This window comes from Lolium perenne, chromosome 2, assembly GCF_019359855.2.
Source record: "Lolium perenne isolate Kyuss_39 chromosome 2, Kyuss_2.0, whole genome shotgun sequence".
Classification (NCBI taxonomy): Eukaryota; Viridiplantae; Streptophyta; class Magnoliopsida; order Poales; family Poaceae; genus Lolium; species Lolium perenne.
This window is the reverse complement of record NC_067245.2, coordinates 114,490,905-114,514,951: the sequence shown is the minus strand read 5'-3', so window position 1 is coordinate 114,514,951 and position 24,047 is coordinate 114,490,905. Positions and strand designations below refer to the sequence as shown.

The window sequence follows — 24,047 nt, the reverse complement described above, 5'->3', positions numbered from 1 at the left end:
TAGCATCAAAAATTATAGATACGTTTGTGACTTATCACGTGGCGGTGTTTCTGGTCTTGACGACAATGTCGTCGATATAAATCTCGATATTCTGGCCAATTTTCTCCCCGAGGCAGGCTTGCATACACCGTTGATAGGTTGCGCCCGTGTTTTTTAACTCGAAAATCATGACGTTGTAGCAATAAACACCGTGCGGTGTAATAAACACCGTTAACTCATGGTGTTCTTCTATGAGCTTGATTTGATTATATCCAGAGTAAGCATCTAGAAAGGAGAGGCGATCGCAGCCTGCTGTGGAATCGACTATTTGATCAATACGAGGCACGGGAAATGATCCTTCGGGCAATGTTTGTTGAGGCTCGTGAAGTCGATGCACATACGAAGAGCTGTTGTATCTTTCTTCGGCACCATGACAGGGTTAGCTACCCACTTGGCTTCTTTGAGCTCTTGAATAAACCCGGCTTTGCGGAGCCGATTAACTTCTTCTCTCATGGATTTTCTTTTTGGTTCCGAAAAACAACATAGTGTCTGTTGTACATGCATGTTTGGCTTTAGGGTCAACATTGAGGGCGTGCTCAATGAGTTCCCTGGGAATACCTGGCATGTCGGATGGTTCCCTTGCAAATATTTCCCAGCGCTCACGGAGGAACTCGATGAGCGCGCCTTCCTATGCGACAATAAGATGGGCTGATGCAATGATTGTTTTCTTCGTATCAGAGGGATGCACTTGATGCTTCTTTGCTTCTTTGGCAGCGTCAAACTCGTCGGACTTTGTATTCCTATTATCGGAGGGTGGCTGCGTATGGTCGGTGAGTACGTCTAGTGCATTGAGCTCTTCCCTGACTCCGAATTTGGAGGCGATCTTCTGAAAATCCTTATCATAGTTATTCGAGCGACAAAAACTTCCATGAACAATTATTGTAGTCCCGTTATGGCCTAACATCTTGAGTTTTAAGTACGCATAATGAGGAACTGCCATGAATTTGGCAAATGCTGGTCGGCCGAGGATAGCGTGGTAGTGCGATTCCCAATCTACTAACTCGAACTCGAGTCTTTCCTTCCTGAAATTGTCGGGTGTACCAAAGACGACATCCAACAAGATCTTGCCAAGAGGATATGCGGATCGGGTCGGGATGATGCCATGGAAACCAGTGTCGGATTCCTTTAATATACCGACTGTTAAACCCATCGCCTTCATTGTGCTTGCAAACAGGAGGTTTAGACCACTTCCTCCATCCATGAACACCTTGCTCATGTTGTATCCTCCGATCTGTGCTTTGAGTACTAGGGCAGCGTGACCAGGCCTTGGTACAGTTGTCGGATGATCTGCCCTGCTAAACAGGATGCTTTGATCTAACCAGTCGATATATTCGAGTATACTTGCCATGGCCACCTCTACAAGCTTTATCTCCCATGAAAAATTCTTGGATTCTCTTTTTGAAACACTGGCTTTGTGAATCATGTTCACATGTCCTCGAGATACGGGGTAAACTTCGGCTGGCACGTATGAATGTTCCTGTGGTTGGGCAGAGGCAGCTATACCATCTTTTATCGAGTGCACCATTGCTTCCGAGTTGGACCTCAATTCTTCGCACAACTTCTGAATATCATCCTTAAAAAAAAAACTTCTGAATATCAAGGAACTGCCGACAATCCTTGAGCAGATGCGATGCCTTCTCAATGTTGTCCTTTGGGTCGATATAAACATGCAAGTAACATGGGGCAACTAATTTTTCTACAGCTGGCAGGTGAGACGTCCGAGGGAGGCAAACTTGTCGGCTGTGACTTCTGGCTAATAACTCATTGTAACATCCTTCGTCCTGATTGCCATACTGATACGGATGGTTTGCAGCACAGTCAATTGCCTCGTAATGAAGATCTCTTCTCCTCTTCTGGCGCTCCTGCCTGCTCCCGATGCTACTAGGATTCCTTTGGACGCTTTCGTCGTTGTTGCTGAATGAATATGACGGATCTACCGTGGTTAGTGGTGGAACAACGATCGTTGATGGAGTCGTCGTCCTCTCCAAGCTAGGCACGACCGAGCGCGGGAGTCGAAGGAAACCTCCGGAATCGATGATGAAGTGGACGTTGCCGAACATTGTGTCCATGCCGCCGCGTAACTCCGAAGGAGTGGAACGCGACGTGTCATTGCGCGGAGTGAACTCGAAGGATCCGCAGCGAATCAGATTCCTTAAGCTTGAGGATGTTGGAGCTGATGATATCGGTGATGTCAGTGAAAATGCAGCCGACATGACTGGAGCAACCGATGAAGTGCCTTCTACCAGCATGTTCCCCACAGACGGCACCAATTGATGAGGGTGCTCCCCGGCAATGCCCACCATGAGGGGCTTAGGGTTGACGGAATCCTAGAGGCTAGCATGAGACATCGGATACCAAACAAATGGGGAGAGAGATTTACCCAGGTTCGGGACCCTCGATGAGGTAAAATCCTTACTTCCTGATTGTCTGATCTTGATTATCAAATATGTCAGGTTACAATGGTGTAGCCGATAGGCTATGTTGGTTATCTCGTCGAGAGGCAAGGGTTCTAGGTTTTCTAGCTCTAAGTTGCGGTGGTTCTACGTATTGAAGTTGTGTCGACAGGCCTTCTCCTGGCCTTTATATAGCAGGCCAGGTCCCGAGAGTCCTGTCTGAACTCGACTAGGTTACAACAAGATCTATTCTAGTCTTTCCTTGTACGGTGTCTTCTTGCCTTGTTCGTCAAGGATCCCTTTTCGAGTAGGTCTCCTTCGCTAGAACTGACGTATAGGCCCACCTTGGCTGTTGGGCAATCTTCATTGGCCCCTAGTTGGACCGGAGGAGGTAGACTAATGTCGGGTACCCGAAGGGTAATGCCCACATCAGTTCTCCACTGGTTGTCCTACATATCAAGGCAAATCTCAGCGGTTTGCACAGTTTTTACCCCAAGTCATACCTGAGTGGCTTGCCATAGAAGCGTCGTAGAGGTCATGGGATGGGGCCCGCGCGCCGCGTCGTAATCGTGTGGGCCCTAGGCCCCTTTACGCCGACATCACTTCATAGAAAGAATTCATCTGTGGTCCAGACATCTTTATTTGATCTAAATAAGCAATATGTGAATAGCCATTCACGGTGGATACCTGGAACTTCGTAAACAAAAGTAAAATAACAACAAAAGAACAAAAAAGAATAGTTATTAGCTCCCAGGAAACGACGCCAGAAAATAGCTTGATAACTGCAAGTGTAGAATTAGGTGTAGCTAGTTTCGAAATAAGAGTATCGATCCCACATAGAGTTTACCAACTGCGGTTTTAACAATTCTTTCATATAAAGTACTAAAGCAAATGTTCGAGTTGACTTTGGTTTCAAGTATAAAAGTATGAATGATTAAAAGGTGATTTGAACAATGATTTAAATAAACTAAAATAAATAGCGAGATGAGAAACAACACCGTGTGAAAAAGATTGAAACTACAGAGGGTTAGTACGTTATTCGGGAGTGTCAGAGTTATCACTAGCATTTAGGTTTGGTGTTTCAACTAGATGTTATCATCTTTTATTCATGCATGTATGAGGGAGAAAATCCTAAGTGGGCGATTGCAGATGATAGATCAGCGTGAGGGTGTCACTTGACTCCTCCTTAGCACCACATGCCTAGAATTAATTCCCTCTTTTGTCCTTAAGGCAAACATTTCGTGGAGCTCTTCACACAACGTCAAAAGAGAGAACTAACCACAATGCATAAACAAAACATAACCATCTTTATTTCGTAGCATAGTATTTTCTAGAGTTTCTCCATCTCCCCAAGAAATGAAATAACTATACACTTATTGAGGGAGACAACATCATTATCATAATAATAAGGTAAAGAGGGTACATGAAAATAAATGAATACGTGTGCAAATCCACAAACAAGTTTAGGAAATAGAAAAAGATGGGTGAAGAAATGGTGATGGTGATGAAGATGATGGAGATGCCACATGGTGGTGATGGAGATGATGCCCAAGCCTTCAATGATCTGAATACCGGCGAGGATTGGTGCCCTTCTGCTAGTTCCCCCTCCAGACCCCTTCTGGAGGTGAGTTTTCTAGTGACTATGAATGTTGGATCTTAGATCTGTTTGCCCAAGGTAAATATCTCTATTGCTTTATTTGCCTTCGATCAACGCATTTGTCTCCAATAACAGCCTCTCCATTGATTGATTCCATTCCGGATCCGGTTGAAAACTAACAAAAAAAGGTGCATGCGAGCACCGTAAAATACCAAAATTCTATTACAACTTATGAAAAAACATTAAATAAATATGCTTCAAAAATGCACTCATCACTAGTTTTAAAGAACTCACGGTGAGGAGCCCAACCGTGAAAACCGCTCGTAATTCGAATATATGACTCAATATAAATTTTATTTTTTAAAAAAATATGAAAACTACATCTCCCAAAACCACCTTCTCTCTCATCCTCATCCCACTTTTTCTTTTTTCTTGCAAATAAAAAGACTACGCGTGGCGAGCCGGACCTTTTGGTTGCTTATTAAAGGGAAAAATTTGCTATGAGACACTACTATTTTCTATCATTTGCTAAAACACATCATCTATCTTTGCTAGATAACATTATAATTTTGTGACTTATTTATCAGAACACACAACACATGACTAAAAATAGAAAGTTTTTGACATTTTTCGGTCATAACAGGGTTATCCTAGGAAAAAGTGTCAAACTCTACGTGTTTGGCCGTGCGGTGTGTTCTGTTAAATATGCCACAAGTTATAATGGTATCTCACAAAGTTATAAACGAGCGGTGTGTTTCGGCAAACAACAGATGTATGTGGCAAATTTTGCCTTTTGAAAAGAGTTTTCAAATCAAAATAAAAGAAACAAAGAAAACAGAAAGGAAAGTGTCACGTCAGAAAATAATGGCCTAGGAATTCGCCTGAACTCGCGATATAAGCGTTGAATAGGCTACTCTCCCGATTCTCCAATCTTCCTCTCTTTTTTTTTTCCGGGCATCCAATCTTCCTCTTGTAGTCTTGTCGTCGGCGAGGCCATAGCCGCTGTGGCTGAAAACCGCATCACAGGTATGCACTGCCATGGGCCGGCGCATCCCCGAGTTGGCGCGAAGACGAATTGCTCTTCCTCCGACCTGCGTGCTTCGGAGTTGGGAGCCAGGAGGGAGCTCCCTTCTTTAGGCCTTGTTTGGTACTAAAGTTTTAGTGGGGATTAGTGGGGATAATCCGCTCTAAATTTTAAATCCCCACTTATCCCCAATACATGTTTGGTGCTAGAGTATGAGAGAGTTTAATCCCCACTTATCCTCAGTTTTCTCCACTTTTCCCCTAAATTTTAGTGTAATTTTTTCAATCCCCAATACTCTACCCCTACCTAGTGGATTGGGGATGGGGTTTGTGGGGATTGGGTGACAGCAGAGATTCACTCAATACTCTAGAGTATTATCCCCACTAATTCTCACAAAAACACTAGTACCAAACAAGCCCTTATAGGGTTTGCGGGCGAGGGCGATCGACATGGGCGTTTCATGTTGGCTGGGCTGTCATTTGGGGCCCGGCCTGCTCGGCGTGAGAGAAGCGGCCAATGGAGACCCTATCTTAAATCTCCACCATTCCACCCTTATCAACCCCGAGCCCCCAACCCCTTTCGTTATCTTTCCCTCCCTCCCTCACTCTCACGCTCCTTTGCACTCTTCTGCTGCTACACCTTCTGCTCCTGCACCTCTCTCTCTTATCCCAGTAAACCTCAACTCAGCTGCCTTTCTCCACACCTTAGCTACTTGCTTGGGAAATTGAGCTTCCATTTGGCTGCTCCGGCAATAAATAATACCGTGGACTGCAGCTGAGCACCAGCCCCATTGGTAAGTTCCTGCTCTTGTTTCGTTTCTTTGTATCCATTAATCCCCAGCTCTGTGACATTTTCATGCCAATTTTGTATTACTGTGCGTTTAATTGATGGGTTTTCTAGTCGATATGCGTGTGTGCACAACATGACTTTGTGCCTCCCTGTATATGAAGTGTCGAGGATGGAGCACTCTGCTTCTCTGTAAACTGTACCTATTCTGCCCATTTTCAATTGAATGTCCTTCCGATTGTCTGAATTCCCCAAACATTTTTGCCTTGGTGTCCATTGTTATATCCATGGTTTCAATTGCAATCCCCTGCTGCTTGTATACCATTGTCTTCTTTGTGCGCCAAGATTTGTCCTGAACTCATTTTGTCTTCAAAATGGACACACGTAACTTGGTCCGTTGGTTCTCCTACACCTTATCCCTTTGTAGTTGGTCACAACATATCCACTTGTTGAATTCTTTCTTACAGTCCATATATGGGTGCGCGTAATTATCTCATTTCGGAAACACGTACCAGAAGAAGAAGAAGAAGAAATTAGACTTTAATTCACCTTGTGGTGTTAGAGCAACCGTCAGTTGTTGCTTGCACTTCATTCGCACCGTCGTTTTTTCCTGGTCAATATTATCTTGTGTCGTGAGGTGAACTATTCTTTCTCTTTCACGTCTAACTAGTATACACATGTGAAGGACAGCTCCCTATTTTGTCCTGACTGCAATTGTTTCTGGCTCGTGAAGCCACCATCACTCTCTTCTGCTATGTTCCTTCTAACGTGTGCCACATGTTCAGGCAGCTTGCCTCCAGTTGCACTCGTGAATCCTACTGAATGTGTTCCTTTTGATTGCATGGTCTAGGTGGGCATCTTTGTGCTGAGCTTGCTCACTGTTTGGTGCGCTCATGGCGCCCAAGAGCAAGCGTGGAAAGGCCAAGGGTGAAAAGAAAAAGAAAGATGAGAAAGGTAGTTATTTTTCCTTTGCACCAATTGATTAATCAGCTTGTCATATTCGTTTGTTCCTAGAGGTAGAGTGTTCATTTGAGCTGATCATTTCCAAATTTCTTTGATGAATTACTGCTAGTCCTCCCTGTGGCCATTGACATCATCGTCAACCTGCCGGACCAGTCTGATGTCGTTCTCAAGGTTTGGTTTCCCACTGCTGCAGCTATTTCAGCCAAATCTGTCCACATTGTAATGTAACTCCAATAATAATGTACCAACAACTTGGTGCAGGGGATTTCCACGGACAGGATCATTGATGTGAGGAGGCTGCTCTGCGTCAACACCGCCACGTGTGCAATCACAAACTACTCCCTCTCGCATGAGGTATATTTATAACATTTTCTTTTGTCTCTTCATAATACTACAGCAGCCATGGAAAATTCGGTGATATGCTTACAAATAGAAAAAACCCTTGTAACGATCGTGCAAAAAACTGATCCGGGAAATCATCTATCGATAAGAGTGATCGTGCCAGCTTAATCATTTTAATTCTGTCATGTTTTACGGTTTCATTTGTCAACAGACTCGTGATGGTCACTTGAAGGATGGTGCTGATATTGCGACATTGAAGCCATATACTCTCACCCTCCTAGAAGGTATGGTTATACTTACTATATACCCACAAAAACATGTTAATTTGTATCACTTTATCTTAGATTTCACATAACATGATCACTCTATTAAATTATCTCCCATCGTGTTTAGACATAAACCCTACATTACAAAATTCACAATGCAGGGGAGTATGATGAGGATAGCGCGGTGGCGCACGTGCGGAGGCTGCTGGACATTGTTGCCTGCACCGCCTCCTTCGGCCTGCCACCGCCGCCGCCGCCTCCTCCGTCCCCAAAGGACGCTGATACTGCCAAGGAGCTCTCCAACTCCAAGCCTGCCGCAGCTGGCTCCTCGGGTGGGCGCCGCATGGCCTCGCCGCCACCCCTTCCCAAGGAGTCGCCTGCAAAGGATGCCGAGGCGGCAGCCAAAGAGGCTGCGGCTTCGGCGGAGCTGGAGGCAGAGATGAGCGGTGCGTGCCCCCGCCTCGGAGCCTTCTACGAGTTCTTCTCCCTTGCCAACCTCACACCACCCCTCCACTGTAAGTATTAAGCCTCTCTGACAGCCTCTCCAAACACCTGTAATTAATCTCTCTAGTTCACCTAATTTTTTTAGAGTGTTCCGTTGGACGTTTCATAATTACTGACACAAACAATACAATTATTCGCAACCAAAGAATATTAAAGCATGGTACACCTGAAATGGAATTAACAGTGTCCTGAAACTCAAACTATATGACTGCCGTGGGCAAGGTTTGCTGGCCCTCCTCACTTTTTATCTTGTAAGTCGGCTGTCGCCTATTTGTCCATATATATCTTTGCTGACCACTTCACCACAGTTCGTCCTTGCAATAGTACTTCATGCACCTTAACGGTTTCCTCATTATTTATATTGAATGCTAAGCATGAGATATCAGCTTGAACTTTGTAGAGATGAACATATCTCTCTAGTCATACAAATTCTTGTGTTGGCTGAGATATTTTAACTCTTTAATTTAGTTATAAAGCGAGTGACTCAACCTCGACAGGAGGAGCAACCGTCTGATGATCATCTCTTTTACCTTGAGGTAAACATGGTTAATAGTTGTATCTTTGACAACACTTTTACACTATTCATCGTAAAATAGAATACATCTTTTCTAATCGGAGAATCGTTGTCTGACTTGCAGGCGAAGCTTTGTAATGGGAAATTTGTTATTGTTGAAGCTCGGAGAAAGGGTTTCTTCAGTTTTGGGAAGCAGCGTGTTTTGTGCCACAATCTTGTCGACCTATTGAGGCATCTCAGCAGAGCATTTGATAATGTTAGTTCATCTCACGTCCTGGTTAATTGTTTAAATTTTTTGTATAGGCTAGTTTCAAAATTATTATATAATTACCTTGTGTCCTGCGCTGTATATTACCTTTTCATTCATTTTCACACTTGAAGCTATAGCCACCAATGAATTGATATACAATTAGTGATGTTAATAGTTAATAATACTGCTGGATTTTGGATCTATTTTTCTAACACATGTATAATTGTGAACATATGTATCATGCATGCTTTGGTGCAATAAAAATTGAGAAGATTGAATTAAAAGAACAAAAAAATTACGATAGAATTCCGAACTTCCGTCAGCTTCTAGAAGTTTTGAATTGGCAAATTGTATTTCGGCATCATCTCTGAGTTCCTCCACTTTTCATGTTTATACTGCTGAAAATAACTTTCTGTGTTGCTGCATTATGTGGTGCCTAGGGGCCGGAGAACAAATATTGGAATGAAATCACAATTTTACTACATACTAAAAACGATAGTTGAGCATGGCACTGCATAGTTGTTGTTCTACAAATTGGGATTTGCCAAACATAGAGTGGTTTGGTGCCAAACTCCCTTTCTGAAAACTACTTGTGGTTCCTAATTGCAAACAAGTTTATAGCAACATGTAAATATTTCTGTAAGAAACTGTGCATTCTGTTCTTCCATATTAGTATATCTTTTCTATGAATTTAATCCTTTTATGTTCTTTTTATATGAATTAGGCATACGAGGATCTTATGAAGGCATTTTTGGAACGAAACAAGGTTTGTTGTTACCCCTTTTGGGGTATTTCATCGTACATCTCTTTTCGACAGAACCTTCACAAATACTCTGACATTGTATTTGGATTATTATGTGCTGGGGCGTAATGACTGGTCTGGAAAGGAGTTGAACAAATTTTAGTGCACTTAAAGTAGCACAAAAAAATTGGATTTGTTCTAGGAAGCCTTCTTTCTACAGTATGCTGATGTTCATTATTCAGTTTCTTTCATTTGGTGCTCATCTAGTATATTGCCGCTAAATATCACAATTTTCCTTGCAGCTTCATAAGTAAACATGTTTTTTGTGACACACGTGCTCCATGCTCCATAATATCCTTATCAGCGATTTTTTCCTATCTAATGTACATAATGATTTAATTACAACTGCTTGTATATTGCAGTTTGGAAATTTTCCTTATGGTTATCGTGCAAATACATGGCTTGTTCCTCCAATTGCTGCCCAGTCACCATCAACATTTCCTCCCCTTCCTGCCGAGGATGAAACTTGGGGAGGCAATGGAGGTGGTTGGGGAAGGGATGGAAAAAGTGACATGTTACCATGGGCCGATGAGTTTCTGTATCTCACATCTATGCCTTGCAAAACCGCCGAGGAGAGGGAAATTCGTGACAGGAGAGCATTCCTGCTTCACAGCCTATTCGTAGATGTTGCCATCTTTAGAGCTATTGCAGCCGTCCGACATGTAATGGAGAGTACAGATGTCTTAGCCTCAACCAAGATAGATGACGTTTTGCATTCTGAGACAGTGGGAAATTTTAGCATCACTGTCACAAGAGATTCTTCAGATGCAAGCTGCAAGTTGGACACTAAGATAGATGGAAGCCGAGCCACAGGAATGGACTCTAAGCATCTTGCAGAGAGGAACCTCTTGAAAGGAATAACTGCAGATGAAAATACTGCTGCACATGTATGAGTTTAAAATTAAGGTGATCTCTCTCATATTCAGGTAAAACGTGTGGGTTTCCCTAATTTTGTCTCTAATTTGCAGGATGTTGACAGTTTGGGCATTGTGAATCTCAGATACTGCGGGTATGTTGCTGTAGCGAAGGTTAACAATATCGAGAAAACCATTGTGAATTCTTCTATTAAGACTGCTGATATCACAGATCAACCTGAAGGGGGTGCCCATGCATTGAACATTAACAGGTCGGTAGCATCACTTTCTGTTGTTCTTCTAGTTTTGGTTGAAGTTTCTGCTTCTTATCCCATTTTCTGGTTATTATATCTTTTTATTGTTTTAGTTTGAGAATGCTCCTAAATGAAGCCAGTGCAACTGGAGAAAAAAAGATACATACACAAAGTCACAGGCAGGAAGAACTAACTACAGCACAAACTTTTGCTGAGAACTTGTTGAAGGAAAGTCTTCGAAAGCTTGAGGAAGAGGAGACTGATAAACAATCATTTATGAGATGGGAATTGGGTGCCTGTTGGGTTCAGCACTTGCAAGATCAGAAAAATTCTGATAAGGAGAAAAAACAAGGTGGTGAGAAGGAAAAGAAGAAAATGGCGGACAAATCTGTGAAAGAAACCAAGATTGAAGGACTTGGGAAGCCTCTCAAAGCTCTTAAGCACTCTAAAAATGTGGTTGATACTGCTGAAAAGGGACCCTCATCAGGGAACAAAAATTTGTCTGATGGAATAAGCTCTGTGGAAAGCCAGAAAGTCAAGCCATCATCTGTAGAATTGCCTCAAGGAGACTGCATTGCCTCCGAGAATGAAAGCTTGCTGAAGGATGTATTACCGGATTCTGCCTTTACAAGGCTGAAAGATTCAGAAACAGGGCTCCATCAGAAGGTAGAAATGCATTAAATTTCATAGCAAGTGTTGATTTCACAGTCTGCCGTTTGGTGTCTTGCATATCCTATCTTATACCCTTCTCATTTCACATTTGTTTTCAGAAAATTAAAGTCATATTTTAAATAGATTTTCCTTCACATTGCGATTATAAATCTTTGGAAATCATATATGATTCACAGATTACTGGCATAATTGCATTGCATATGATATTTTGTTTGCTGATATGAGGGATATCAAAGGTATGATTTGGAGGGGTTGGCAAAATGTCTTTTTTTTCCAATGATATGAAACACAAAAGTCTTTTGCGTTTTCTCAAAAAAATGTGTTCTTGACTAACTCACAACCTTAAAGTTGTGAATCCTACCTCAGGCGCGCACAAGGGGTTGAAAGCGTCGTGAGGTTGACTAAGCGCACCACTGTTCTCCCAATCCACACTAGTTTGAGGCCTGGTTTACCACTTGGTGGTGGTGGTTGTTCTTCTAAATTAAAATGCCACAAGTGCTAGTGCCTGGTCGAGTGCTTTTACATCAGTCACACTAGTCAAATTAAAATGCCTGTATTTTCACAAAAAGTGCTAGTACCTTTGGTCGAGTGCTTTTACATCAGTCACACTAGTTTTAACTTTTAAACAACATCAAATATGCTGTTCTTTTAACTTTCTTGATTTTTGTTGGATCTACTTCTGAATTCTGAAAAATAATAAAATCAGCTGTATCAAACATACTAGGCATTGTTTTAGCTAGATTGCTAACCAAATGGTTATTCTTAGGCGTTAATCGTGCATAAAGTTTATAGACTAATCTCTTCTGCTCTACAGTCACCACCTGAGTTGATTGAGATGGCTCTGAAGTACTATGATGAAGTTGCACTTCCTAAGCTGGTGCGCATCATCATATGAAAGATGAATATTCTAATCTTTTTTAGTTGAGAGGCATAAGAACTAACCTCAAAATTATTTAGGTTGCCGATTTTGGTTCTTTGGAACTTTCACCTGTTGATGGTAGGACCTTGACAGATTTCATGCATACCAGGGGCCTGCAGATGCGATCCCTCGGACGAGTTGTAAGTCTGCAGTAATGTTTTCATTTGAGCATGATGAATGCCATCTCTTTTGGAGTGCCTGATAGGTGCTAATCTGAGAACGACCTATGTAGGTCAAACTTTCAGAGAAGCTTTCACACGTACAGTCCCTTTGTGTGCATGAAATGATAGTGAGAGCATTCAAGCATATTGTCCGATCTGTGATTGCTGCCATTTCCGACATGCGACAATTAGCATTAACAATCGCTGCAGTGATGAACTTACTTCTTGGGGTCCCTGAATCTGAATTATCTGGAAGTTCACCTGCTGTGCATCCCGTAGTGTGGAGATGGCTCGTTGCTTTCTTGAAAAAGCGATACCAGTTTGAGCTCACAGAGCAACATTATGATGATGTGAGGAAATACGCTATACTGAGAGGACTATGCCATAAGGTAAAAGTGTTTTAATCTTTCTGAAATTTCTCACACTTGGTGCATATTACTAAGATGAATATTTACTTTTAGGTGGGCATTGAATTGGCACCCCGAGATTTTGTCATGGATTCTGCTTTCCCATTTTACAAACAGGACATTATTAGCCTGGTGCCTGTACATAAGGTAAAAATCTACAAGCTATAGTCTTAGAGTTTCTTCCCAGGTCAATTTTTCTCAAGATACAGAATCACATTGTGCTGGCATGGTTTGATAATCACATATGACTATCTTTGTTTTGAGAACTCATTAGATATAATATAGTAGCACATAAATGCAACTGATATGTTCTTAAAAAATGCAGCAAGTTGCGTGCTCATCTGCAGATGGAAGGCAACTCCTCGAATCCTCTAAAACGGCTCTTGATAAGGGTAAACTTGAAGATGCTGTTAATTATGGGACTAAGGTATCTTGTAAAATCTCATGCATTTATTTTTTGAAACTCTTTTGATATGATCTCTTGGGAACTCATTATTATGTTATGTATGAATGCAGGCTCTTGCCAAGCTTATAATGGTGTGTGGTCCCTATCATCGAATGACAGCTGGAGCTTATAGCCTTCTAGCTGTTGTTTTGTACCACACTGGTGATTTTAATCAGGTATATGTTTATTCAGTTGCACTGCCGATATTCACTGCTAAGCATATTTTTAAGAATATGGGAGTGTTGCCGCTTTTTTGTGAGGATTACTGAACGTGGCACACGATAGGAAAACTTGCATGTTATTGCACTATGGTTATGTGGATATGGTTGTTCAAGACTGAAATCATAGAATCTTCTAAGCGTTTTTTTTTTTTGACAATCAATACTATAGATATTTATAGTAAGAAATAGTACATGGTAGAGTTACATGAGCTGTCTCCAGCGAACAAAATAAAGTCTAAAAAATGAGAAAATCTTCGAGGTCTTCAAACTCTTTGACACAATCTTGTTCTTTTATGTAAGATAGCCGAAGAAAAATACCAAACCACTGACATGTACATATTACATAACAAAGGAGATTCTTCCATAATTTTAATTTAAGCCGCAATGTCAAGGCTACATGCACGCGCACATCCATCAAAGTAGTCAATCAATATCGGCAAGAGTACCAACACCAGTATGTCGTTGAGGAGCCGAGAGTACGAATCACCATCGTCAAGAACGTAATAGCAGTGACAAATATTGCGATGATAATCCTCCTCGTCGCAACCATTAGAAAAGATCCAAATAGATCCAGCGAAGCAAGATCTGAAGGCCCATACCTATAGAACTTTAATCTTCCAACACCACCACTATTGTCGGAAAGGAGATCTCGTCGTCGAACGAAGGGCCGAAGATCTCTTATTGTAGACGACATCATCTCTATTGAGGTGGAGGCCACAAAGAAGATGGCTACCAAAACCCTAACCTAATATCTTGAAATAATTACTTTATTAAAAACTCCATGCATAGATCGGATTCCCCATCCCTCCTGACGCCGGAGGGGCGGCCGGAGGAGGGGAAACCGACCTATGGAGGAGACAGATGTGGAGGCGACACTAGGTTTCTAGCTTGCGGCGAAGTTGTTGCTGATCATTACCTGCTCATACTTCCAGTAAGCAATTTTTCAGTTAAACTGTGAGCCAAGGATACTCAAGGCGTTATAGCTCTGGATTACACAAGCTATAACACCTAAGGAATATGCAGGGAAGCATATAGTACACATTCCGATAAAACTGAGATTCTGCTGCACTTTTATCAGGATTTTACGTTAACATCTGTAGACCTAATTCACAGAAAAAATATCTATAGACCTAAAGTATTTCTTCATATTACTAATTAATGAATTCAAAATGTGCCGGCAAGTGTTCTAACTTCTAAAATAGTATAAATGGTAAAGGGATGGTCACCTCACACCGTAAGTGCCTGTAACACACTGACCCAACACTGAGCCTCGACTGCTACAATATCCAAAATTTGGAGCTTAGCTTATACAAAATTCCGGTTAACATATATAATTCTATCCAGTCCAACACACACAGTTGCTTAACACTCACCAACCACTAAGGGAATTCCAATGTTTGTTGGATGAGAAGGCAAAATAGACTATATTGTTCCAAACAGTTTTGTTACATGAAATTCAGAGAAATATGTGTTTTTAAATCACAAAATAACATAAAACATTATCGTGTTCATCTTTTTTTTTCCTGCATGTGTAGTGAAACTACCGGCCTTTTAGCAATCGTTCACGCAAATAACATAAAACATTGAAGTTTGATAATTGTCTGCTCTCTTACTCCCATTCACATTTGGTACTATCACCATTAATCTGTGATGTCAATGTAATTAAAAATGATAAGTGTTAGTTAAACATCTCCAACGTGATATACATATATCATGTCGTATCATGTCAAATAATAATTACTTTTTCCCATGATTCTTTTTTCAAATACTTTTTGTTTATGCCATATAATTATAAACATACAAACAATGAACGAACCTCAAAATGTTGATAATCATATCGAGTCGGTGAAACTTTATCTTGGCCTTTTATTCAGTATTTTGGTACACTGGAGCTAGCTGAACCGAGGATTTGAAATTGCTGTGTTTTGTAGATGCAAATTATGGTGCCTCATCAAATCCTTGATAGTTATTTCAAACTCAAGATTTACTTTTGTATCCTATCTTATAAGCATTTATAGACAGAATATAATATGTGCCTAAACAAATGCAGGCTACTATATATCAGCAAAAGGCCTTAGACATCAATGAGAGAGAACTTGGCCTTGATCACCCTGATACAATGAAGAGTTACGGAGACCTTGCTGTTTTCTACTATCGTCTACAACATACAGAACTGGCTCTGAAGTAAGTTCAGTTTATGGAAGTCCTTTATTTCATACATGGCATTCCAGGTGTAAGTTGAAGAAAAATTGTATATATCCCAAAGAGTAGGAGACCTAAGACGCGCTTATGGCACTCTATGTTATAAAAAAGCTAGTCATGTGGATGAACTTATTTTACAATATGGTATCCAAAGGAAATGAATGAAGTAATTTCTGCTGAGAATATATTTTACAATCTTTTCAGACTGTAACTGTTTTCTTGTTAGAAAACTTTTCAGTCAAATGTGCATATTTGATTCTCTCTCTCTCTATGCTTTATTGATTGGATTAGTAAATAAGCATGTCTTTACGATAATAATGCAAAGGGTGAGTAGAACTAGCTGGTTAGTCTTCTTCCAATTGATTTTGTGTCTGAGGTGCTATCTCTAAGTTTTCACTCAATTAATGTTAATGATAACAAACAGAAATGATATCCCTAGACCCTAGCTAGCATGAATACCTTATAACCATCAATTGTAATATCGGCAGATGTTACGAGCTCATTAATTATAATTGAATCCTTAGGTCCTGCTATGTTCCACCGATATTTTAGCTAATCCACAAGCATATGTAGTGTTTTTATATCATTGGGCAAGATTCCAGATGGTAAAAATGGTGTAGTAGAGTCCTTCCATGTAAATCTCTTCATAATTCCTCTTAAGCTCACATGTCTTTACAAAGTGAAGAACTGTTTATCTTCTTGTGTATGAGCCTGTCTAGAAGGTTGTTTCATTGATAGCAAAGCTATTGTATCATGTGGAAATCTAAGGGCATGAATGAACAATACATAGCTACACTTGCTATTCGTTTGATACTCCTTTGTATAGCGTGCAGTTCTGATGATTGAAGTTCATTTCTACAGTATGTCCAAAAATATTAACCTTTTGTGCAAATTAGGTACGTCAAGCGTGCATTATATCTTCTGCATCTTACATGCGGGCCATCTCATCCAAACACAGCTGCGACATATATTAATGTAGCTATGATGGAGGAAGGCTTGGGCAATGTGCATGTAGCTCTTAGGTACTTGCACAAAGCTCTAAAGTGCAACCAGAGATTACTTGGACCTGATCATATCCAGGTAATAATCTTTCTGGGAATTTAAATGTTTTTTTTGTTGCCATGCTTTTTTTAGGGCGAATGATTACATAGTATGATGCTACTCTCTTTCCCCAAATACATGGCGTATAAATTTGGTCGAAAAGTCAATTCTTTCTAAGTTAAACCAAATGTATATACAAAAAAAAAGATCTACAATATCAAATCAATACCCATAGGTCCACAATGAGATACTCCTTCCGTTCCATATTAGTTATCGTTGATTTAATACAGCTTTGTACTAAATCAACAGCAACTAATATGGAATGGAGGGAGTATATATATACTTATAATATATTTATTCGATATTGTAGTTGTTGATATTTCCTTCTATATATTTGGTCAAACTTTAAAAAAATTGAATTTTTGAGTAACTTTATACGTCATGTCTTTGGTGATGGAGGGAGTAATTGTTAACTGTGGATGTTGTTCATTTTAAATGACGCTTAAAAAATACTCACTTGTTGACTAAAAAATACACCAGAAATTTTTAATTGATACCTTAATAACTTAACAAGCTTAGGTGGAAGATTTTTTTCGTTGCCATAAATGCACCAAAAAATTTATTGCCCGTGCTCCTAGAGGGGTGATTTTTTTCCTGGCCTCCACAATTCTAGGCATGAGCTCGGAAGCTCGTTCCTGTGTGTGCACCACACTGCACACTTCTTAGTGGCATGCGTATTTATGGTTCTGATATCAAAAAGGAAAATGCAAAATCACGGTGAGCAACATTCAGTTTGGTACATGCTAAAAATACCAGTCAGTGGAGAGCTAGTTGTTTTTTGGTTGAAAAGTTGATTATTCTGTTTGGTAGATCACACTAAAGTAAAGTTAGATAAATTCTGTTAGCCAATTCTTTTGTCTCACATGTTCTGGTAGCCAATATATGTTTACTTGCAACTTTTGGAAGAAAAAAATTAAGCAAACACCCAAATATCTAAAGCGGTTCAGAAAAATGGCTTAATCAATGTTCAAGAAAAAATGCAACATCATAATCCACTGCTAAGCCAAATGGAGCCTAAGTGGCCTTGCAGGTGTTTTTTATTATTTATTGACTACCCATGAAGAAGAAAATTGTTCATTTTCCATGATTTAATATTACTTTCGACTGACATACTCTTTTATTATATGTAGACTGCTGCGAGCTACCATGCTATCGCCATTGCTCTCTCATTGATGGAAGCTTATTCCTTGAGTGTTCAGCATGAGCAGACAACCTTGCAAATCCTTCGTGCAAAACTTGGACCAGATGATCTTCGGACTCAGGTTTACTTCTATGGAACAGTATAGTTGAAATGCTGAAAATCTACTCCCTCTTTTTTCCATCAAAATAATTGTGTAATTCTGATTGTACATTTGAGAGAGCAACTCAATGTGCAAATGACATCTAGTTACAGATGGACATTGATTCTTTCCCCGCTTCAACTATTTTTTAGCTATATGAACAGAACCGTTCACTTTTCAATTATTTCCTAGAACATCCTTAATAGTGTTGCCTTTCACATTGCAGGATGCTGCGGCGTGGCTTGAATACTTTGAATCGAAAGTAATTGAGCAACAAGAAGCTGCCCGCAATGGAACTCGAAAACCTGATGCATCAATTGCTAGTAAAGGACACCTAAGGTGCAATTTAGTTTTGCCAATGAAACCACAATTTAATCCTTAAGAGAAATTTCTGTTTGTGTTGTGCTAACTAGTGCACAGCACAAAAAACTGGTATCGGTTATCATAGATCTTAGCTGTACACTGTTTTGGACTGTTCACATGTTGTATTGACTGCCTTTATTTGCACTTGCAGTGTATCTGATCTTCTTGATTACATCAATCCCAACGAAGAAAGCAAAGGAAGAGATTCCGAATCAGGCAAGAGGAGGTACTCAAGCATAAAGGTTAGTTATGTAATTTTTTTACTTTGCCTAATTTGAAGATAATCGGTATGCCCTCGTTGAGGAACTAACTTGGATGGAGAAATATCAGACTGCGAGATGGTTAACAAAGTGTAGTAGTATCGATGAACAAGTAACCTCATAGTGCAACTGCCCAGTTTCTCAAAGAGAAAGTGAGTCTTAAAATTGTTCACTAGAAAGTGAGTTCTTGTTAACTTTGCTGACCGGCAGCAGAACAGTACCTCTCTGTTTGCATAGTGATTAAACAGATAACATGCAATTATATTGCACGGGATCTTGATTTTTTTATATATATAACTTTGTGGAGAAATGGGTTTTCTACCCTATAGTGAATTTAGCACTCATAAAATTGGCAATCAATTTTGGTGCTGTTGTGGATCGAGCCTGTAATGGTGGCTCTCATCTATTTTGTAGTGTTAAAATATGATTTCTATCCCTGGGGAGCTCTTATCACTGTTGCGGCTCACTGAATGTCCATGGTTAATACGAACCTATCCAATCAAGTACCTTATGCCACAACTGCGTATGTTTGATAGTAGATAATCTTGTCAGGTACTATTGAGGATTACTGTGTATATACAGTTTCAGTTCTTCCACATATTGACAGTGTTCAAACCGCACAGTCCCGGCCCTCCCTGTATATCTGAAACTCAATGCACCTGGTTTTCTTTTTTCAAAAGGCTACCAGTTAGACAATATTTCTTTAAAAAAATTAAGGCACTCATGTATGTTATAACTGGAATAACTGGACATTTGGTTTTTTAGCATTACTGTACATGCCACTTCAAAATTTATTCATTGTATACTATTTCTGTCAGGTTTTATCACATTCAAGTGAGAATTCAAATGTAGTAAGTCCTGATACATCTCCAAGAGATTCTACTATTGCGATTATAGATGAGGAAAAGCCAAGTAACGAGCTGCTGCAAGATGATAGTGCTAACGTCATGGATATTCCTGAAACTGAGGTTAAAGAGAGTCCTTTATCCATGGAGGTTTCACCACCTTCTGAACAGCTGGTAGAGAGAGCTGAGGTGAACATCAATTCACCTAGGGAGATTTTTGAAGACGAAATACTAGAACAGGATGATGGTTGGCTTCCTGTTCAAAGACCTAAATCAGCTGCAGTTTTAGGAAAACAGATAAAGCATTACCGGCCCGCCATAAGGAAGGCATATGACTCTGAGAATCATACACCAGTAGATGCTTCCCAATATAAGCCAAGGAATTCCTATTCAAATAACCGTTATTACTTCTTGAAGAAGAGAACTGTCGTACCTGCAGCATACACAGATCCTCAACAGCATATGAAAGTCCAGACATCGACTGCCAGGTTTGGTCGTAAGATATACAAGGCTATGACCTACCGGATTAAGCCAGCGACTTCTTCCACAGAAGTGCAAGATACTTCTACGACCACAGAGCGGATAAGTGGTAAAGAAGAAGCCCAAATAGCTTATTCACATGTACACAATCATTCAGTAGATATGAAAGCAAGTGAGCCACATGGAGCTTTGGTTGTAAGTTCTGGAAATCCGCCATCATACAAAGATGTTGCATTGGCACGTCCAGGTACAATAGCCAAGACTCAAATGCAAAAACCTAGAGATGATGTATTGCACCCATCACTTGGTCAAATTATTGCACAAGAAATGAAGGATTCCTTGGTCGATGCAGTTCAAGTGGACCAGAAATCTGTGCCTTCAAATACAAATAATTCCAAAGAAAGAAACAATGTGCCAGAAGAAATGCAGCATTCGGAACAAAGCAGAGAGTCACAGAGTGAACATGAGAGTGACAATACTGGGAAAGATGACTTACCAGATAAATTAACGCCAAATACTGAGAAATCTTCTGGCAGTGGCTCTGCAGATGGTAAAACAGACATTACCTTATTCAGTAACAAAGGTCAAGAACCAACAAGTGGTGGCAACTGTGGTGAAGCCACTGAGTTCTCAGATTCTACTGTACCCGCAAAAGCTGAAAAGAGTGCAAAGTCTGGCATACAATTTCCTGAAGAGTCTCTACCAACTAGTATTGAACCTATAACAGTTTCAGCCCATACAGCAAGTATGCCAGAAGGCCTTGGAGCTGTTGAAAGTGAGAAGTCAAAGCCTGAATTGCTGCTAAGTAATATTGATATAAAAGAGATGTCTAATAAGAAGCTATCTGCTGCTGCACCTCCATTCAATCCGTCTCCTCCAGCTATCCTTAGCCCACTTGCTGTAAGTGCAAGTGTTGGTCTCCCACCACCAGGTCCCATTCCAGGTGTTGGGCCCTGGCCTATGAATGTCTCCATGCATCCTGGACATTCAAATATGGTGCCAAATGGTCCTCCACTGTGCACATCCCCACATCATTTGTACCCTCCTGCTCCTCGATCTCCTAATCTCTTGCATCCTGTGCCATTTCTTTATCCACCATACAGTCAATCACAGATGGTTCCAAGCAGCACATTTCCCATGAACACTACTATATTTCGCCCTAACCATTATGGATGGCAACCTTATATGAGCCCAGCTGCGTCTGAATTTGTGCCAGGACCGGCATGGTCAAACAGTCATCCAGTCGCTTACATCCCGACCCCACATGTTCCTGACACTATTTCTCAGTCTTTAGCAGATACACATGTTCTATCTGATGCAGCTGTTGTAAGTGTAGGACCTTCACTGGACAGCAATATGGTTGCAGTGAAGGAGGAAATGGAGGTCCCTGTGGTGGTAGGCAGCGGTAATTTGATCAGCAACAAAAATTTGGTAGAGGAACATGATAAAGAGTTAAAGGATGCCGTTAAAACTGAACTTAATCCTGCCATGTCAGGAGACAGCACACCTAATATAGGTGGAACGAAGTTGGGAAGCAACATGAAGAATGAAGATGAAGGCAGTTTTCGGATATTTTTGAAGGGAAAAAGCAGGCGAAAACAAACTCTTAGGATCCCAATAAGTTTGCTTAACAAGACATATAGCTCTCGTTCTTTCAAGCTTGACTACAACAGAGTAGTCAGAGAGAATGACATCTTCAGGCCAGCGAGCGTCTCTTTTGCTGAAGTAGTTTCTTCTGGCAACTGAGGAATCCACCAAAAAGTTGAATTTTGACCGATGAAATTATTACACGAAAGAGAATTGCGATGGATCTCCATATGAAAGATACTGAAATGTGATACTCTTTTTTTGTCTGAGCATTTGGAAGGCAGCAACAATGCTCCTTCAGTGTTCCAGGTAATCATTTTCTACATATATTGCAAGAACTTCTTGCCTGCCAAGTATGATTTTCATTCATCTAATAAGCTAAGTGTCGTTATTTTCTAGAACTGCAGTTCATCAATCCAAGCTACCCTGAAAGGATAAAGGCGTTTTTCTTTATATTTCGAATAAGGTATGGCTCCCTTCTCAATAATCATTTTGGTCTTGTACATGTTGGACTTAGTTGTACCCAGTATATAGATAAGTTTTTGGTTTAGTTCTTGGCAATGATTACGTCTTCCTAGAAGCATATATAAAAAGATTAGTGTTCTTTGAATCACCTTTGTAACCTGCACAAATACAACAAACCAATGCATGATATATATGAGGGGGTTAGTTAGTCACTACTCCAGTAAAATAATAGAGGAGAAGATTTACCTTCTTTGGTATTCTAGAAAAAAGACTTGCCTTGTTTTTGCAATTCAGCCTATTATAGAATGTATTCTTGCTTTTTGTTTGCAGCCTCCGTGCTACTTTATCTTATAATGATGTCTTCACACATGTAGCTAACTGTTTTCTGCCCGCATTGCACACAGGTGTCGACAATTCTGTGTAGAGTGCAGAAGGTATGCAGAGAGTTTTGCGAGATCCGGAACTAATAGAAGATGGAAGTGTTAGCAAAAATACTTGGCAGACTGATATTTTTCTTCAATTTCTATAGACTAAAAACAATATTCTAACCGAGTTTTCGGGCTAAATTTTGGGCGTATGGAACTTAGGTTCTAGAGATTTAGAAATTTGTTTGCACCCTGCAACCTGTAATAATCTCTCACTTTTTTGTGTGAGAAACTAATGTTGTTCTTTTGATGAGAATAGTAATAATCCCCATTCTGCAAAGCTTCCTATGTTCTGATGTGTATTCTCTTCAAAGCTAGGCACCAACATTATGCGTCTGACCACCGCCGAAAGCGGCTACCAAGCACACTGTGGGAGAGCGGACATGTGCAGTCGCAACCTGGTGGCGGCAAGCCACAACTGCGGCAAGTTAGCCAGTTCGGGTGATGCGATGCGCCAATGCCGTAGATACCGGCATACCTCTGTCGCAGTTCATGTGCATGAGTTTTTCGGCTTTATACAAATAGTTGATTCCATAGTGCTCCATTGTTTGCTCCTATGAAGAAGGAGATGGTAAAACCCTGACATACCCCAATGCATCAAGGGCTAGATTTAACTGGTACTCCATATCAGTACATGAAAAAACACAAGCTCCGGAGGTCCACTTGGTTACGACCTGGAAGCTCACAGTCCATTCTCCTCTCCTTTCACTTCCTGTTCTGCACTTGAGAGACGCTTGTCGTGGTGGTCGTTTTCACTTCCTCCTGGTGTTGCCGGCAGTAGCGGACGGGACCTAGTTCATGGCGCCCTGGAGCGTCTAGGACTGCATCGTCGTCTTTGTAAGCCAAGACCAAGTGCGCCACCAGTTCTTCAGAGAATCGCTAAATTTTTGGAGCTGGTGTTCATGATGATGTAAAAAACACACGATTGGAAGTTAGGTATTTTCTTGTTTGAAGTTCACTTCCTCTCTGGGGAGTTCGGTACAAGTACAAGGCAAGTAAAATTAAAATAAATTAGAGAACATGTAGAGCCTCATATATTTTGTGTTTCTTTTTTCGAGAACAGGCAGGAGATATTTCGTTTTCTTGTTGACCTGTTCTCCATGTTGGATGTAATGCTCGTGAGAACTAAGACCAGGTTCCTATTGAGTAAAATTCCGATCAGTTCATTCATTGGGACCTGAGAAATACATTTCACTACCGGTCGGCATTTCACATTCATTCAAAAAAATGGAAAAAATAATATCCTAGGTACACTTATTTATGTGAAGCACTTCACTTGTTCGATCAAAGTGGTACACTTATTAAATTTGGACAGTTCATTCTTTAGTGGGGCCTGGATAAGGGTATTATCATTTAGGAAAAGATGCTTGTTCTCAATTGATTTCCATGTTGATGTGTGAAGTGATTGCTGGATCTGTTTTGCCTCTGAGAGTTTTTATTATCCTAGTGGTAAATTAGAAAGTGATTTATTATCTCTAATAGGCCCAATGGAGATGAATGATTTTTTGCTTAATTAGAAAGAGTTTTATTTTTTTGGTAAGAGATGATATAAAATACAGTATTTCACCTTTTTTTTATCCAGAAAAGATAATTTTTTGGAAGGTTTGAGGGAATTTGCTTTTTCAA

The 24,047-nt window shown here is 40.5% G+C and overlaps 1 protein-coding gene across 2 annotated transcripts; it reads left to right on the top strand.

Annotated features, from left to right (window-relative positions):
* Positions 1-5,615: 5,615 nt before the first annotated feature.
* On the top strand, positions 5,616-22,701 carry LOC127333598 (protein REDUCED CHLOROPLAST COVERAGE 1). Of its 2 annotated transcripts, none has more exons than XM_051359978.2 (26): positions 5,616-5,846; positions 6,690-6,793; positions 6,912-6,973; positions 7,064-7,156; positions 7,356-7,428; positions 7,572-7,925; positions 8,383-8,450; positions 8,553-8,684; positions 9,403-9,444; positions 9,843-10,367; positions 10,449-10,606; positions 10,702-11,254; positions 12,075-12,137; positions 12,218-12,319; positions 12,412-12,729; positions 12,802-12,894; positions 13,073-13,174; positions 13,264-13,368; positions 15,464-15,597; positions 16,512-16,695; positions 17,847-17,978; positions 18,223-18,335; positions 18,511-18,601; positions 19,438-21,840; positions 21,939-21,997; positions 22,401-22,701. In XM_051359978.2, the coding sequence occupies exons 2-24, from the start codon at positions 6,733-6,735 to the stop codon at positions 21,688-21,690; spliced, it is 5,811 nt and encodes a 1,936-aa protein (XP_051215938.1). In that variant the 5' UTR covers positions 5,616-5,846; positions 6,690-6,732; the 3' UTR covers positions 21,691-21,840; positions 21,939-21,997; positions 22,401-22,701. The 2 variants fall into 2 exon arrangements, with proteins under 2 accessions (XP_051215938.1, XP_051215939.1); XM_051359979.2 differs by having other exon boundaries at positions 21,931-21,997.
* Positions 22,702-24,047: the final 1,346 nt, after the last annotated feature.